This window comes from Dryas octopetala, chromosome 7 (assembly GCF_963921425.1).
Source record: "Dryas octopetala chromosome 7, drDryOcto1.1, whole genome shotgun sequence".
Lineage (NCBI taxonomy): Eukaryota > Viridiplantae > Streptophyta > Magnoliopsida > Rosales > Rosaceae > Dryas > Dryas octopetala.
In genome coordinates, this window is record NC_141372.1 from 19,360,657 (window position 1) to 19,377,821 (window position 17,165).

The 17,165-nt window shown below is 38.5% G+C and overlaps 1 protein-coding gene across 2 annotated transcripts; it reads right to left on the minus strand.

The window, feature by feature from the left end:
- Window positions 1-10,159: 10,159 nt before the first annotated feature.
- LOC147280310 (cytochrome b-c1 complex subunit 6-1, mitochondrial-like) lies at window positions 10,160-16,444 on the minus strand. Of its 2 annotated transcripts, none has more exons than XM_086251587.1 (5): window positions 16,284-16,444; window positions 15,710-15,773; window positions 11,592-11,679; window positions 10,466-10,555; window positions 10,160-10,370 (listed from the first exon to the last, which is right to left on the minus strand). In XM_086251587.1, coding segments are annotated over exons 2-5 (213 nt in total). In that variant the 5' UTR covers window positions 15,712-15,773; window positions 16,284-16,444; the 3' UTR covers window positions 10,160-10,337. The 2 variants fall into 2 exon arrangements, with proteins under 2 accessions (XP_086107713.1, XP_086107712.1); XM_086251586.1 differs by having other exon boundaries at window positions 15,710-15,777; window positions 16,284-16,438.
- Between the last annotated feature and the right edge of the window lie 721 nt (window positions 16,445-17,165).

The window sequence follows — 17,165 nt, forward strand, 5'->3', positions numbered from 1 at the left end:
TCTCAGGCTGATGTTGTTCATCATTCTGGGACGCTCCTGAAGAAGAACTGCTGTCACGAAAGATTGTAGTCATGATGACTTGTTTAAAGGAAGAACTTAGCACTTGTGGTGATGAACACAATGGCTGAAGACGATCTCCCCACAAACGGCGCCAATCTGTTGATGCAAATTTCCGTAAGATAGATGCAACAACTTAGAAATGGTGACCTGGCTGATCTGAAGCCTTGCTGGATGATGACGTGAGATCCTCCTGTATGAAAAACGAGATCAAAGGAGATGGACCGATGTGGTACCAGCCAAACACGCTCCGATGATGAAGTCAGTGATGTGTGTTTGGTGATGTTTGAATGTAAGTAGGGAAGAACAAAGGATGAACTTGGGAGAAAGGGAAGAACAAGGTAAATGTTCTGGGTTTATTCCCAGCAAGTTGGGTATGCTCTTGGGTGAGTGAAAGTTTTGTGCAAGTGTTTGCCTGATAATAGATTGATAGCTAGATCCCTCATTTTGTGCATATGAGTTGGTATATATAGGAAAAGGAATTTGTGAGGAGTAAGTTACCTGCATGTAGTTGGCTGGTTGAGAAAGATCCACACGTTCGGTCGTGAACAATGGCATGCACAGCTACCCACCTCATTTGCATTCAATGCTGCATTGAATGCAAGTATGGAAGATTCAGGTGAACTGCCTCAATAGTCATGAATGTGAGCTGGGAAGTCTCATCTGTCAGAGGACTCTGTCAGGTGCACTTGAGTATGGCGGTTCGTCCCAACGTGATCTTCCTTGGAATGGCGGTGGGAAGCCGAGCCGACCCGAGCACATGCCCTCATGCGTATACATGAAGTCCATGTGTGATCGGATCGAACATGGAGTTCCGAACCGAGCCGATCCAGTAGGTAGTGATCCCTTCGAATCGTAGCTGGCTGCGACTTGAATCTGAAGAGATTTTTCCCCAACGCCGAGCCGAGCCGAACCGGGATGACCAGGGAAAGATGAACACTCGATCCTCTGGAAGACCCTCGGTTCGGGTCGGACTGGGCATGAAGGCCTGCATTGGTGATCCGATCTGAGCTGAAAGAGGAAGTGCCGAGCTACGTGATGATGTGGAGGTCAAAACTTTGACCATTGAAAAGTCAAACTCTGAGATCGAATTTGACCGGCCACGTGTCTAGCCATGATTGGCTATTGGATCGGTGTGGGTTTACCCACAAACAATATATATAACAAGTAATTAATTCTCTCATCATACTATCATTTAAATCATGTTTTGTAAACCCTTTTTTTGTCAGAGTTTTGTTAAACTCTATTATTCTGGTTTTAGCTAGGATCTGTATATTTTTGCAATAGACAACTGTTGCAGACCAGTTCCTTACCTTTCATGCAAGCTTAAATTACTTGCAGAAAAAACTAATAAAAAAGGACTACATGTTTAATATCTGCAAAAGTATATTATATGTGTTAAGTTTAATTTGATGAGGCTAGGAGGTTGCGTCATTTATCAATAATATTTGAGACCTGATACTGATCAGACGTTCCTAATTAACTGTTAACTTTAGATTTGCAGTAAAAGATGATTTTTTACCATTTCTATGGTGGCCATGGACCTTAATTAAAGACAGCAAAGGTTTGAGGGTGAGGATGATGACATACCATATTTGTTAGGCTTATTTATTTGCATATTTACCCCATGAAATTATAGTTTTGTATCACTTTACCCCCTTAAAGTTTATTGTCTTACTTTACCCTCTGTAAGTTTCTTCTGTGTCTCACATAACCCAAAACTGTCAATTTCATCATCAATTTGCCCCCTGCCACGTAGATGCCACATCAGCAATTTAAACGTTACGTGGAATTGATAAATTTGACGGTTTTGGGTTATGTGAAACACAGAAGAAACTTACAAGGGTTAAATTAAGACAATAAACTTTATGAGGGTGAAGTGAGACGAAACTATAGTTTCAAGGAGTAAATGTGCAAATAAGCCTATATTTGTTATCCTAAAGGTGATAGATCAAAAACATCTAAATAATAAATATAGATACAAAGCTAAATATCAAAATGAAACAAAGTAGGGCCAACGTTCTTCACAAAAGTTTGTAACTCTTTATAACTTCAACATTTTCCTATTAAAAATCTATCACTCTCAATCAATATGTTTCAATATTATGTTTACACCATAATTTGGTATTGGGCCAAAGGCATGGCCAAGCCCAAATTCACTGAGGCCTAATGACCAGGCCCAACTTATGTTCAGACGTTGACCCAACTGATAACCCTAGTCTTTGAGGAAGTCACCACGTGTTGCTCAAACCGAGATGCCGTGTGGAATCTAGAGCATGGCATACAGAGCAAACAAATTTGTTCCCAGCAGACTTTTCTCGCCGAAAGAACAATACTTCGGGGATCACAAGTGTTCTTCACAGCCGAGAATAGCTTCATCAACTCCCCGCCGAGCAATAGAACAACAAAGAAGTATTTTTTTTTTTTGTTAGAAGCCAGAGTAATCAACGAATGAGGTAAGGTAGGTATTGACACAGGTCCCAAGAAGCAAAAAGACGACCCCAAATAGTAGGAAGTGACATTTCAGACAGGAACAAGTTCAAAAAGAATATATGTGAGACTGACACTCTTTGAGCAAGTTTCAAAATCAGTTTCCACCGCCAGATGTGCAGAATTGGTCAGGTTTCCATAATGGGGGGCACAATTGGAGCGTTTACACTTAGAGAATTCAAGTATAAAAGGAGAAGAATCCAACTGAGAGAAGGATCCACGATCAATACAAAAAGAAACAAGTCTTGAAATCAATATCCAATCTGCCAGCTCTCAACCTCTCTTTAAAGTCTCAAGATCTTCATCTTCTCAACCTCACAACTTCTCAGTCACCTAGTCATTTACTCAAAAACTATTTGTATTTGATCATTTCAAGTTCTTAAGCTTTAAGTTTTCATTGTTTGTAGCTCTGCTAAGGTTTTTCCCTTGGTATTGATTTTTCTTTAAAGTTTCGACAGTTTATTTTCATATATTAATCATGAGGTTCGTTGTTATAACTACCATTGTATCTTGTTTTCAGGAAAATCAGATTGTGCATGTACATGTTCTTCATTAAAGTTTATTGTTACATCATGCATACAATCACCTAACAAAACATTTGTCGCACTTATGAATTTGAAGCCATAGTTACATAAACTTTTGATGTATAAAAAGTCCTTGAGGATCAAGGCAGTACGAACTTTTGGTAAGTCCATGTTTCTTGCTTACTATACAATCATCTGATCAAAGAAGAAAGATCTGGCACAAATCACACAACTCATCAAACTTATAGTTTCTGTTACGGTCGTCTCGGCCGAGAACAGTGGCACACCTTCGCAACAACTAGGACTACAGTGCTATCTACAAGGATTCCCGACGAAATCTCGCTGCGAATTTTGGGGGTAACATAATTTGGCACACCCGGTGGGACTTTTTTGCATCATTCGTTGAATGACTACAACCAGAAAGTTTCAAGCAACGATTGAAGAATTCCTCAACAAAGCAATTAGGAAAGGAATCACTGCCGAAGAACTTTTAGTAATCATGGTCGAAAAAAGGATGAACCCGGCAACAACAGCCGAGGAAGCAACAGCCGAACTTCAAGTAGCCCAAAGTATATCTACTGAAATTAGAGGTATTAAATGCGAAGTAAAAGGCCTAGAAAGAACACTCACAAACGTACAAAACGACATAGTAGATGAAATTCAGGGTATGCACACTGGCCTGGAAGGAAGTGTGGCGAATGACGGCAAGTATTGACCATCTGGCCGAGACCTTAAGAGGAGTGCTACTGGCACAAAACCAAAGAATTCAAGCGGCCAGCCCAATTCAACCAGGTGTTAGCATGGCAAACTCTCGCCCAGAAGCAGAGATCATCGAGCAAAGGGTAGGGATACTCCCGCCGCCGCCTTTTGAACCAATTGCGCAGCAACCAGCACGATTACAACGATATGTTGCGCCGTATGCAAGGAATAACCGCAATGGAAATGGCAACAACAATATCATGCATTTACGGCCATATAGAAATGCAGAAAAAGAGACCAAGCACTACGACCAGCCAATCACCATGGCTGCGGTGGAGAACCTACTCTATGAATACATGGGAGATCAAGGCAGACGTCCAAGGCCGGCCTACACACTTCCATTCAGGATAGCAGTCTTGAATCAAGAATATCCAAGGAATTTTAGGCAACCAGACTTTACAACATTTTCTGACGAGGATGATAGAATATCTTCCGTCGAGCACATTGCAAAATTCACGGCACAGTTTGGCGAATTCGCCAGAGATGAACCCTTGAAAATGAAAATGTTTGTGTCCTCATTATCTGGTGCTGCCTTCAAATGGTTTATGACATTAAGGCCAAACACAACTGCCACTTAAAGAGAACTTGAAGACATCTTCCACGAGCAATTTTATCATTACGAGGAAGAAATATATGTCGCTGACCTAGCAAGACTCTACCAAGGAGAAAATGAGTCAGCTTCTGGCCATATCGCCAAGTTTAGACGGGCGAGGATGAACTGCCGAGTCACTTTGGCCGAGAAGGAGTTCGCCAAGCTCGCCCAAACTGGTTTGTCCTTTGAATATAGGAAACACCTTGATGGAGTCAACATTAGGGACTTATACGAGTTGGCTGATAAGGTGGCTCGATTTGAGTTGCTGATGAGAGAGGAAGTTCGAAGGAAGGGCGCGGCCAAACCAACCTACCAGAAGGGTACGATAATGTACTTCTTAGGCCTTGATGAGGAACCCCTTGAAGAAGAAGATGTTTCTTTGACCGAGATTAACATTGATAAGCCTTACGAATGTGCAACCCTTGTGCAACCAACTACGACCAAATTCGGGTCTGGCGCCGGCCAAGCAGTCACCTACCAAGCCAAAAATGAAAGTCAACTGCGTGTAAATGTGACCAAGGAATATAGTTTTGATTTGTTCAAGGCAGATCAAATTTTTGAACAAATGAAAGCTGATAAGATGATCATTCTCCCAGCAGATCATGTCATTCTGCTAAAGGAACAGTTTGTGGGAAAGATGTTTTGCAAATATCATGCTAAATGGACTCACGCCACGGTAGCATGTGTAACGTTCAGAGACATAGTACATAAGTTAGTTGAAACTGAGAAGTTGAAATTTCCACAAAAAGATAAAGATTAAATGAAGATTGATGCAAAACCCTTCAGTGAGGCATCTGTGAATATGATCTCTTTGGGAAAACCAAAACCAGTAAATAATCACTCAAAAACTAGGGTTGATGTTGTTACAATCGGAGAACATCAACACCAGGAGGAAGAGACCTTATCACAGCCAAATGGGCCAATGGTTTTATGTGGTAAATGTAAATGCATGTGAGGTCAAAATTGAATAGCTCCTTGCCAAAGACAAAGGAAAGGCTCCAATGGAACAAGAACCTCGGCGACCAAGCTTACAAAGGGAGATTGTAATGTCATCTCGAGGTACTCGGGGGGCAATACAAAAAAAAAATGGATCTTTTCTGAGTGAAGAAAGCAAGAAAGAAGTAAGAACATGGCAGCAAAAGTCACCACAGCAAAAAAGGCCAAATGTTTGAAGGTGTTTGGAGTTCAAGGAGGAATGACAAAATGATTCGTCTCAATAGGCTCGATGAGATAGATCTCCAAGACAACCTTGATCACCGCCGAGGACTTTCAAGCCAATCTCTCCAAAAGACAATCGATGGTATCGTCAGCAGTAAGATGGAACTATTGATGCGATGACCAGAACCCAGTTCAAAATATTTCAAAGAGAAATGGCCGCGTTCAGAGCTGCTGAGAAGAATGAAGGCTTGACCCTTGAAAATGAAACTGGGGAAAAACCAATTCTATCAATCAGTTAGTCGGACTCGGCAGGCTTACGAGTAAAGGTTGAAGAAGGAAGCTCAAGTGGTCCCAAGCCAAGGTGGATCCTGACCCGGCATGGCAAGCTCCCACTCAGGGGCAATAACCAAGAAGAGTCCCGGCAAGGGAGAGATTAAGCTTTTCAAGACCAAGGATGCAAGAAACAACCCCGGCCGAAAGTTCAGCCGTAAGACTAGGAGAAAGGCCCAAGAGAACGAGGACTTGAAACTTTGAGTCTATGGAGTTTTAGATGGAGGACAGAACTGGTTTGAAGGAAGCTGGTTGCAACATGGTGTTCACGTTGCCCGCCGAGTTTCAAGCTTTACCTGACCAGAAAAGTTTTCTTCAGGATGATTTTGTTGATGAGGACTTTTCTGACGTTGAAATCAACAACACCGAGATTCCAGCAAGAGAAGAGATTACCCAGGTAATTAGCAATGTTGCCGTGACTAAATCTGACCGGGCTTATTTCCAAAAACCAATGGAAGAAATGGCTTTTCATCTGAAGCCCTTGTACATCACGGCACACTTAGATGGGGTGCCAGTCACAAAAGTCATGATTGACAGTGGAGCCATGATTAATGTCATACCTTTCAGCTTAATGAGGAAGTTCCACAAGACTGAAGCAGACTTGCTCACTATTGATCTAGTACTCATTGGATTCGCCGGCGAGAGAATGAAGGCAAAAGGGGTCCTGCCCATGGAACTAACAGTAGGAAGCAAATCGCGCCTCACGGCGTTTTATGTAGTGGAATCCTCGGCCAATTACAACTTACTCATTGGTCGTGATTGGATTCATGCCAATTGGTGTGTACCATCTTCACTTCACCAAACTCTGATATTTTAGAACAACGATCAGGTCGAAGTTGTGTAAGCTGAAGGAAAGCCTTTTGAGGCTATGATAGGTGTAGTAAAGGCCCAATACTACGACAATAGTATGGGCTACTTAATATTTGAAGGTCAAGATGTGAATGGACAACCAACCAGAGTCAAGACGAGAAAGAAGGGAACAAAACTCGCTGAGAAGGAAGTCTTCACAGCGATGACTTGCTTGTTTGAAAGAAAATCTTAAATGATAGATAAACACCAAGAGGAGGGAGACCCCACCCACGAGCTCGGGGTAAAATTAAGGGTGAAGATCCGGCAATCAATGCCGAATTCATCATGGAAAAAGACTAGGTGGAGGAAGAGTGGGCAATTGAAGATCTAGACCCAGGTCCCGCCGAGTTGGAAGATGCCATGTAACGACCCGACCCAAAATTTCACTAGAAATTTGAAATTTGATTTAACTTTGGTTTTAAGAGGTTTTTAAAGGATGTCGAATTGTGATATCTCGAGAAATTTTTCTCTTCTAATTTATGATAGAAAATTCGAGTTTTGTTTTCAATAACCTATTTTGTTTTTCACCAAAATGAATTTGTTGGAAATTGAATTGTTGTTGCTTTATTTTAAACATTTTCGGGAAATTTAAGTTAATTAAATTGTGTTACCAATAATTATTTTAATTTATAAATGTTTTATTTTCAAGTTGACCCAATTTTGAGCAAATTGAAATACTTTGATTTTGACATGGTTGGGTAGTGCTCGACTCTACAAAAGCATAGGCGCGAACGGTTCGCCGATTGGAGCTACAGTTTGAGAGATACGAACTTTTGATGCAAGGGGCATTTTTGTAAATTTGATATCGTAAGTTTTTAAAATCACCCAAAATTTCTGGAATGTTCTCATTATCTCTCCTCAGCCCCGATCTCTCTCTCTCTCTCTCTCTCTCTCTCTCTCTCTCTCTCTCTCTCTCTCTCTCTCTCTCTCTCGCCGATCTTCATTTAAAGTTTATTGTTACATCATGCATCCAATCACCCAACAAAACATTAGTCGCACTTATGAATTTGAAGCTATAGTTACAGAAACTTTTGATGTATAAAAAGTCTTTGAGGAAGGATCAAGGTAGTATGAACTTTTGGTAAGTTCATGTTCCTTGTTTACTGTACAATCATCTGATCAAAGAAGAAAGATCCGGCGCAAATCACATAACTCATCAAACTTACAGTTTCTGTTACGGCCGTCTCAGCCGAAAACAGTGGCACGCCCTCGCAACAACTCGGACTACAGTGCTATCTACCAAGATTCTCGGCAAAATCTCGCCACGAATTTTGGGGGTAACAGTTTCAATATGTTCCAATATTTTCTCTTCTTTTAGTTTCTGTAAACAACCCGCTCCGCATGTCCCCACATGTGTTTCAAAGTTGCAGAAATATTGATCACTTTTTCTGTATACGGCTTCAAGGCAACATGTACTTTATCCAGATAAGGCTTTGTCAGCATTGCAACCTGATTTATGATTGACCCGGTTAATTCCTTAGCTCCCTGTTACAACATAGAAATGCATTAGAAGGATCCAACCAGCTGATCTTATATAATTTTATTACTGTTGCTATAGACAGGGGCGGATTTACAGTGGGGTCAATGGGGTCACTTGACCCCATGAACCCAGAAATGCTTGGCTTGATAAAAATTCTTGCCCCCATGAATGAACCAAAACTCTTGGTGGCAGCCATGGCTGGCAGGGGCAAGAAGAGGAAGAACCAAAGGTATTGGTCTGAACAGCAGAACAGAGGAAGGACTGAAGGAGAAGGGCTGAGTTTGTAGGCTTGTAGCACGTGAGATGCATCAGTTTTTTTTTTTTTAATTCAAAACTTGCCAAAACGACGTCGTTTTGGCAAGTAAATTAAACAAACTAACCCCTGCCCAGCTGCCCTTACGCTGCAACGCATAAACCAAATATGAATTGCTGAACAGCTGAAGGTTGCGTAGCCTCACTAGCCTGCGTACTCAGCCAGTTGCCCACTGCTCCGTCGGCCGTCGCCCCTTGCTGGCCTGCTCCCTCACTCGTCGGCAGTCGCCCCTGCGTGCTACTATCTGCTGGCTGTTGCCTCTGCTAGCAACTTCGCAAGTCACAAGCCTCGCATAATCTTGAGCTCTTAATCTTGCCCCCATAATACTTAATTTCTAGATCCGCCACTGGCTATAGAGTTCTTCGATGAATGGTAGACATCAGCAGTTTTTGAGGTGAGTGATGAGTAAAATAGGCCATAAATACCAAAGATTGTTTCTTTGAATTTGTTATCCATTTCTTCAAGTGAACATAGACAGAATTAGAAAGGTTACCAACTAATCTACTCAAAAGTTCTATCAAGAATCTTCCACATTAAGTATATTCTTATTTATCACTTCTCTTGTATAATTATCCTTGTATTATCAGAGAGTTTAAGGTGATAAGTTCGATCATAAGTATACTAATTGGTATAGCACTCTCTTGTAACACATCTGTATGATTCTATAAATATGAATGAGAAGAACTCCTCCAGCATCGAGGACTTTACACTTGGTTCATTTAGAAAGTAAACAGTACAACCATTATGCAGAAAAGAGAAAGATATATCAAACACCAACACTGTTACGAACGATGTCTGAAATTTTACTATGAATGAGAAAAAGCTTAGTCCACATTAGTATCCTTTTCAGGTTTCCTTGATATAGTACCCAATACAAAGGTTTTCCCTTATTTAGAATTAAAAGGCTTATGATTCAATATCAATAATGAAAATTCCATCTTTAAGCACCCTCACAGGTGCTACGAGTTAATCTTGATCTGCAAATAATATGCACCAATGGACATCACTATAACTGCTGAGTAATGCCGAGTGAACTTGCCCTTCTAGTTATTTCAAAAAAATTTAGTAGTGATTCATAAAACTCTTCAATTTTTTATATTTATTCTAAATTCATTTTTTTTAAAAACCCCACCTCAACCCTCCCCACCCACCCCACCACACCTCTCACTGCTCTACTTTGGCAGCAACCCCTACCTCCGTGCCGATGATCCCCCGGTGATGGCAACCACCCCCCACCTCTCTCTCTCTCTCTCTCTCTCTCTCTCTCTCTCTCTCTCTCTCTCTCTCTCTCTCTCTCTCTCTCTCTCTGTGGCACGAACAGCACCAGACTTAAAGGGTGTCGGCGGCCTCCGATGTGAAAGTCAATGTATTCACTGGCTTAGTTGGTCTAAAATGTGTGCGCCCAAGAGCTTGGGGGATTTGGGTCTCCGTGACCTTTGATCTTTTAACCAGGCTGATGCCCAGGAGGCTGTTCAACTATTTAATTAAAAGGAGGGAATGCCTGCTGCTTGTTCGTTGGTTGAGGAGGCTCGAATGTGCTTGCATAACTTGAGGCTATACATCCAATGATTAATTCAAAACTACCAATGCAATCTCAATCGATCAAATCTAACAAAGAGGATAATTTTTTATTGAATCATAACTTGACGTCTCCATGTTTATGCTCTGAAAATTGCAACATTCATCATCACTTGTTCAGCAAACAAAATAAAGTGTTTTGACTTTCATTTGATCGATTTAATGACTGAAAAGAAAATTCAGCTTCCGACAAAACTAATCTCCACATTACTTCAGTTTGGAAAAAAGCTGTAGGGCAACCTGCATTATAGAATGATAGTTTTAGCTGAAGATACAAGACAATATAAAAAACAAAACAAAAATCTGTATCAAGATGATTGAAGAGTACTACTTACACATTTGTCGACACAAGACCAGTAATCAAAATATTGTCCAGTACAATGCTTGTGGCCGCTTTCATCACCTTGGATCCTCTGAACACATCGCTGTAACAAAGTATGAAATTACTGCTTTTGGGGCTTGAACTTCAATTCCATGTAGGTCAAATATTTTGGGAAACAATCCACAAAAAAAGGATGTTACTTGTTCAACTCAGGCATTCTATAATTCATAATTGTTACAGCCTTAGCATTTAACAGTTGATATTCTATAACTCCATGATTTCTACTTATTAATCAATTCCTTATGCCTCATAAATTTCAGGGTCTGATATGGAATCGTCTTATACCTAATTTGAATTGACAACAAATCTTTGTTTTGCTTCATTTTTTTTTTCTTAGCTACTTTGCATAACTCAGTGTTTTGTCATCACATCAGTAGATGTAGGCTAAGTTACAAGGCAATACGGTGAAGCAATAGGAAATGCAACTTGCCTATTGGATCTTGTCTGAGAATTCTGTTTTTGACATGAAAAATGGGACTTTGGAAACTGAAAGAGGAAGTTGCTCAAATGAAATATTGTTTATTTCAATTTGTTTTTTAAGTTTTCCTGGTTATGGTTATGGGCGACATATGTCATTTCTGTTGGCACAGTAAATCACTACTGGACCTTCAAGATTGCAACAATAAGATGAGTTTAGGACAACATGGTTAAGACTGGAAACTAGAAAGACAGATGAAATGAAACATAAGGCAAGCAGGACAATAAAATTTTATATATATAATAACTACTTATAAAATTTTACATATTTACATGTACCATATGAAATTATTAATCGGAGGAAATTATTTCCAAAATCTATATAGCCTTCAAGAGTTTTTTGAACTGAAGGAAACTAAAGAATGGAATATTAAAAATCCAAATCGTTCCCTAAATTTTTCTGACATTATAGCTTCCAGATATGGTGCCAGGAAAATCTAAATCACCCATAGAACACATCCAACATTCCATGCTCAAATAACATCCATAGTGTTACCAATGCACTTAAAGAACAGTTCATATATATTTGTTTTTAATATTAGTAGATTATCTTTAAACTGCCAATATTATCAAGTTTGAATTTCCAAAATGCTGCAAGATACCTTATACTCGATCAATGGTTTCACACACTTTGGTTGGCAAATAGTAGATTCGAGGTACTTCTTCTGATCAACAGGTTCCTCGTCCGCCCTACATATAGTTTACAAAAGGAAATGATAAAAATAAAAAAAAAATAAAAAAAAAAAAAGAAAGAAAGAAAGAAGAAACAAACACACAAAACATGAAGCATGCGTGCACACAAGACGAAAAATGATAAGACAAACATCAATCTATTTTAAAGGCATTACGTACAAGCCAAATAAAGCATTGGAGAATACATAGCTGTATTATCACTAGAGCTAGAAACTGAGCTACAAAGGAAGGATCTAGAAGTAAAATGAATATTTAGAATTGTCTTTTTTGCAATGGTGGACATAATTTCCAGTTAATTCTATACGATCATGCATTGTTGTAAGGACAAATTACATTTTTGGTACCTATAGTTTGACCCAATTTCACTTCAGTCCATATAGTTTAAAAGGTTGCAACCATACCCTGGTAGTTTGGTTAAGTTCACAATAAAGGATAAAAGGTCAACTCTGTCTAGTTTTCTTTTTACAAATTGCTGACTCGGCAACATGTGAGAGGAATGTGTGGGGGCCTTTTGGTCTCTGTAGGTTGACCTAATTTCGCCTTAAACCCTCACATACTACCACATCAACTTTCCGTCAATAAAATAGATGGATTTGAATTTTTGTCCTTGATTGCAAACCAAACAAAACTACTAGGGTACAATTGCAGATTTTTAAAATAAAAGGACTTAAGTGGAAATCAGGCCAAACTACAAGAGCAAAATATGTAATTTAGCTTTGATGTAATCTACATATTTATTTATTTGAGATTGATCTACGAAGTCTATTACCCACAATCTACTGTAGAATACTTGTTACACAACTGTTGTGAAATAATTATTCTCAGGATCAACTCATTTTGTTTCAATTACACAGAAAAATATTAAGTTGTTTCTACTCTTGTATCCTTTGAAAGTTTATCCTAGAGTAATTTCTTGTAGTAATGCTGATTGGTAAAACCTTTTCATTACAAAGAGAGTACAATACAGTGGACAAGCCATCCTACAAGATACAAGATAACAGCTCTAGGATAGAAGAAGCCACACAAAACAGAGTACAACATTGCAATACAACAATAAAACTCAACCCTAACACACAACATCCTCCCAATTAATCATAATTGCAGAAAATGAGTAGTCCCTAAAAGCTGGAGTAACTGATCTAAATAAAGAAGCCAAAAACCAAACTCTCCAACAGATTATCCACCTCTTCAAAACTGGTCTCCTATTTCTTATTTTTGACATCACCCTTCATGAATTGTCTTCCAAAACCACAATCCTTATGAATCATTTTTTTCTTTTTTCCATTATTGATCTAACCTTATTTATAGCTTCTGAAGAAATTGTGTGGTTTCAAGTTCTTTCCAATTTGGCTTGACACTTACTTCAAAATTTTATAATTATATGTAAAGGAACACACCAATAAAGAATATGTCATGTGCTGAAAACAACTTTTGTATCTGCTTTATTAATGTCTAAATTTAGATGGTTAATACATCAATTGATAATAAATATATTAGTGAACCCCAAGTATGTTAGACAGTATTCTTACGGATGTCAGATGCATGCAAGTGTTAAAGCATCTTTTTTGTATGGTTTTGAAAAGTTTTTCACGTTTGGAGTGTTCCAATAGTTATACTTAGTTTGTTCTTATAAAAAATAAATAAAAAAAAGCTATACTTAGTGTGACTAAGAATGCCCACCTGTGCCAGCACCTAGTTATCTTTGCCACCCCATGCTTATGTGTTTAATTTTTAGATTTAGCAACATACAACCAACTATTTATTTTTTTTGCTCTCAGGATAATTAATCCTTTAACTTCATTCAGAGACCTTTGAATAATCAGCGAAGAAAAGGATGAGAGAGAGAGAGAGAGAGAGAGAGAATTAATGTAGAATATTAAGACAAGTTCCTTGTCTGGTTGCTTTTTCATAGTAAAGCAACTCTCTCGTTTTCACTTGGGAGTTTTATCAATAGAAAAGAGATTTACAAATTCACCTATCCAAGTTAATTCTCTCTATGTGTAAACATATCAGCTAAATCTTTATTTTTATAGATGAAAATGACCAATAAATGTTTTTCTTTAGATTGAGCTGCGCAGCAATTTCTGAATTCAGAACTTTTAAGAATCCTAAACCTTACCTACTTAAGTATTCTAGACAATAACCTGTTATATCTTACTATAATGTTAGCAATTTTATTATACTACGATGATTATAAAAATAATAATTATTATTATTTGAGTTAATGACTTCCTGGAATCATGTATTTCCTCCATTAAACCTTGAAAAACAGTTTCTATTTTATTGTGTTCTGTAACAAAACCTAACTTGCTCATCTTGAATAGGAGGGGCTTTGGCCTCACATAATGCATAGGTGGAAACACCCTCTTTGTGAGGTGGGAATACCTTTTGAACCACTGGCCAACACTATACAGTGGCAATAATCAGGTCATTCTTGTATAATTAATATTAATGTCTTCTTAACGATTAAACAGATGTTTCCTGTACATAGTTGAGACTATTCATTTGAACTGTTTTTCTAAATGCCACAACCAAATATGTTTTGCTGCAAGTGATTGATTTCATTGCTAACAACAGATTCTGAATTGCTTAAATTATGTTTCCTTACATATTTTACTGGGACCCATTTATAGTTGCTCACTTAGCTTTCTACCTTACATATTTTTGTCTAACATTTCAGGCTGACGAGTAAAATTGAGAGTTGAAGGCAACTAGAGGTAGAATAATCAAAAATCTAATAAATGAAATTTCAACCTACTAAGATTTCATATGAAAATCATGAGATAAAGCATACATTGTTGCTTTTTTCCAGGATCACAAGACAAAACTAGCAAACCATCCAAACGGTTTAATTGAGAACATAAATTAAAAGACACTTAAATATGAAACCATGTAAGCAGCCATCTGTTTTTATAAATGGAAAATGTTTATAAGTAGAAGCAGGGAGTAGAACTTAGGTGGTAACCAGGCCTAGTGCTTTGTAATGTCTTGTCACTAATCAATGCCAAGTACTAACTTTTGTCTCACGATTTAACTATCACCCCCTAACAAAACCAAATATCAATTGAAAACTAATTGGAAGATTTGTTCGGACCATGAGCTTAATAGAAGATCCACTTCAAAATTAACTTCATCCATCAACTTGATGGACTTAAACACCAAGAGCTCTATAGAAAATATATAAATCATAGGCAATCTCTGTCCATCTGATGGACTTACCTTTGCTGTACAACACATTCACCTCTCTTTTGTATCTTGATTGTCTTAACTGAAACAATGGCTATCTTCTTGGCCAAAAAAAAAAAAAAAAAAAAAAAAAAGAAACAATGGCTATCTAATTTATTGTTATTTGCCTATATAATATTTCAGCTCCATAGAACATTCTCTTTCTTACTTCTTTAAAATGTACATAAGTTCCAAGCCATCACCTAGCTTTAGACACAAGTGACTGTGACTTGTGGAGGAGCTATCTCCTAGCATGAACCTACTGTGATACAATGACAAGAGCAATCATGTAGTACTTCAGTTATCATACACCCAATCCCAACCTTTAATGACAAAGAGGCAAAGCCTAATGAAATCGGCAGTTAAAGCAATCAATTGTTGCATTTAGAAAGAGAAGAATAAAATGAGAGTTTAAGGATACTTGAAGATCAACATATCCCCTGCGAACATTGTCACCAGAAAAGGTTGACCTAGATTTGCAATCTTCAAAAAAGCATGACTCTCTCTCTCTCTCTCTCTCTCTCTCTCTCTCTCTCTCTCTCTCTCTCTCTCTACATCTTATTATATGTGCATGGAAAGAAATATTATAGAAATCAAGTACACCGCATAAGTTAGAATGGATTCGAATATGCATTCTTGTGACTAAGAATGAAATTATATGAAAGAATTGAAAAGAAAAAGAAGAGTTCACAAATTTTAAAGAAAACATAATTTAGAATTTTGTAAGCATAATTATTAATATGGAAGATAGACAAAACACAACCCATATATAAACAATGCTAAACTTAAGTGTAGCACTTACATAGCAAATAAACAAAGAGAGGTGGACAGTCACACAACTCGGCGTAGAGGAGCCTCCAAGTCACCTGACTGCATCAGGTAAACAACAAGTCAAGTTTCTCAAAATACCGAAAAATTAAAAAGTAAACAAATGACAGAAAAGTTACCATCAGGCAGGTAATACTGAATGCAGAAAGAAAAATTGGGAACAAGCACCACTCATATTACCAGCATTAGATCTACTTACTTCAGTTACAATCTTAGCTTTTCAGTAAATTATTTTATTTATAAGAAAAATTAAAAACGAAAAAGAAAATATTCATACTATTTGGAAACAAAAAAAAAACCACAATATTCAACAACCCATCATTTTTTTTATCTTTTTAGCCCAAAATAATTCCATAAGACATATGCTCAGCCCAAGATATTCCATGCTCAAACAAAGATCCTTCTCTCATTCAAAAATAAAAACAGAAAGAAAAAAGCGGAAAGAAAATAATACAAAGTAAAACAGATCTGATTAAGAACACAAATACAAGGAGATGCCATGTTCATCCAAACTATCTTTAAATGAGTAGCGAAGAAATGGGGATTACCTCTGACTCTCTGAGACTCAAGTTACAAGTCTGCGGGAGTTTCTGAGAGTTTTAAGGCTGCGTTTAGCTACTCTTTTTCTATAGCTAATTTGCTATGCATAAGGCTGCGTTCTATTACTCGATGGCACAACGCTGCGTTTTATTTGTCTGAGGAAATTACTAGAATTTTGAAACCCTGGGCCTGGGGAAATAATTAAGTAGCTTCAGCCTTCTTCATCGATCTGACCTGCCTTGGCCGGCCCAAGCTTGTAGCTAGAGGTGGTCATATTTGACACAATATATATAAGGGGGGGGGGGGGGGGGATAGTCAGACCACCCAAAACCACTTAGTTGACCACCCATTAATTTTAAGTGCTGTTATTTGTACACTTTTTTTTTTTCTTTTTGCACACACCACTTAAAAAAAAAAAACAATCAAAGAAAAAAGACCAAACATTCGCTCCCTCTCTTTCCCACTCTCTCATTCTCGCACCCAACACACCCCCCCCCCATCAATTCAGACCAAAAAAAAAAACACTAACCCAGCAGCCCCTCCCCTTGCCTCACCAGTCACCCTGGCCATCTCCCTCCCCAGCCCAATCTATCTCATTCTCTCTCCTAAACCCACTCTCTCTCACCTCACTCTCCTCTCTCCCGAACCCACCATCTCCCTCACTCTCTTTCTTTTTCCCGAGCCTCCCTCTTCTTCCTTGACGCCGCCAGAAACGATGAACTCACCGGAGAAGATGGTGGCTGGTTCGGTAGTAAAAAAATTTCTAGGTGGTGGCTGGTTCGGCCCTGGCCGAACCAACAACCATCTGCATTTTTTTTTTTTAAGGTGGAGAGAGAGATAGAGAGTGGTCGCATTCAGAGGGGCAGGGAGGGGGTGGGCTGGGGTTGTTG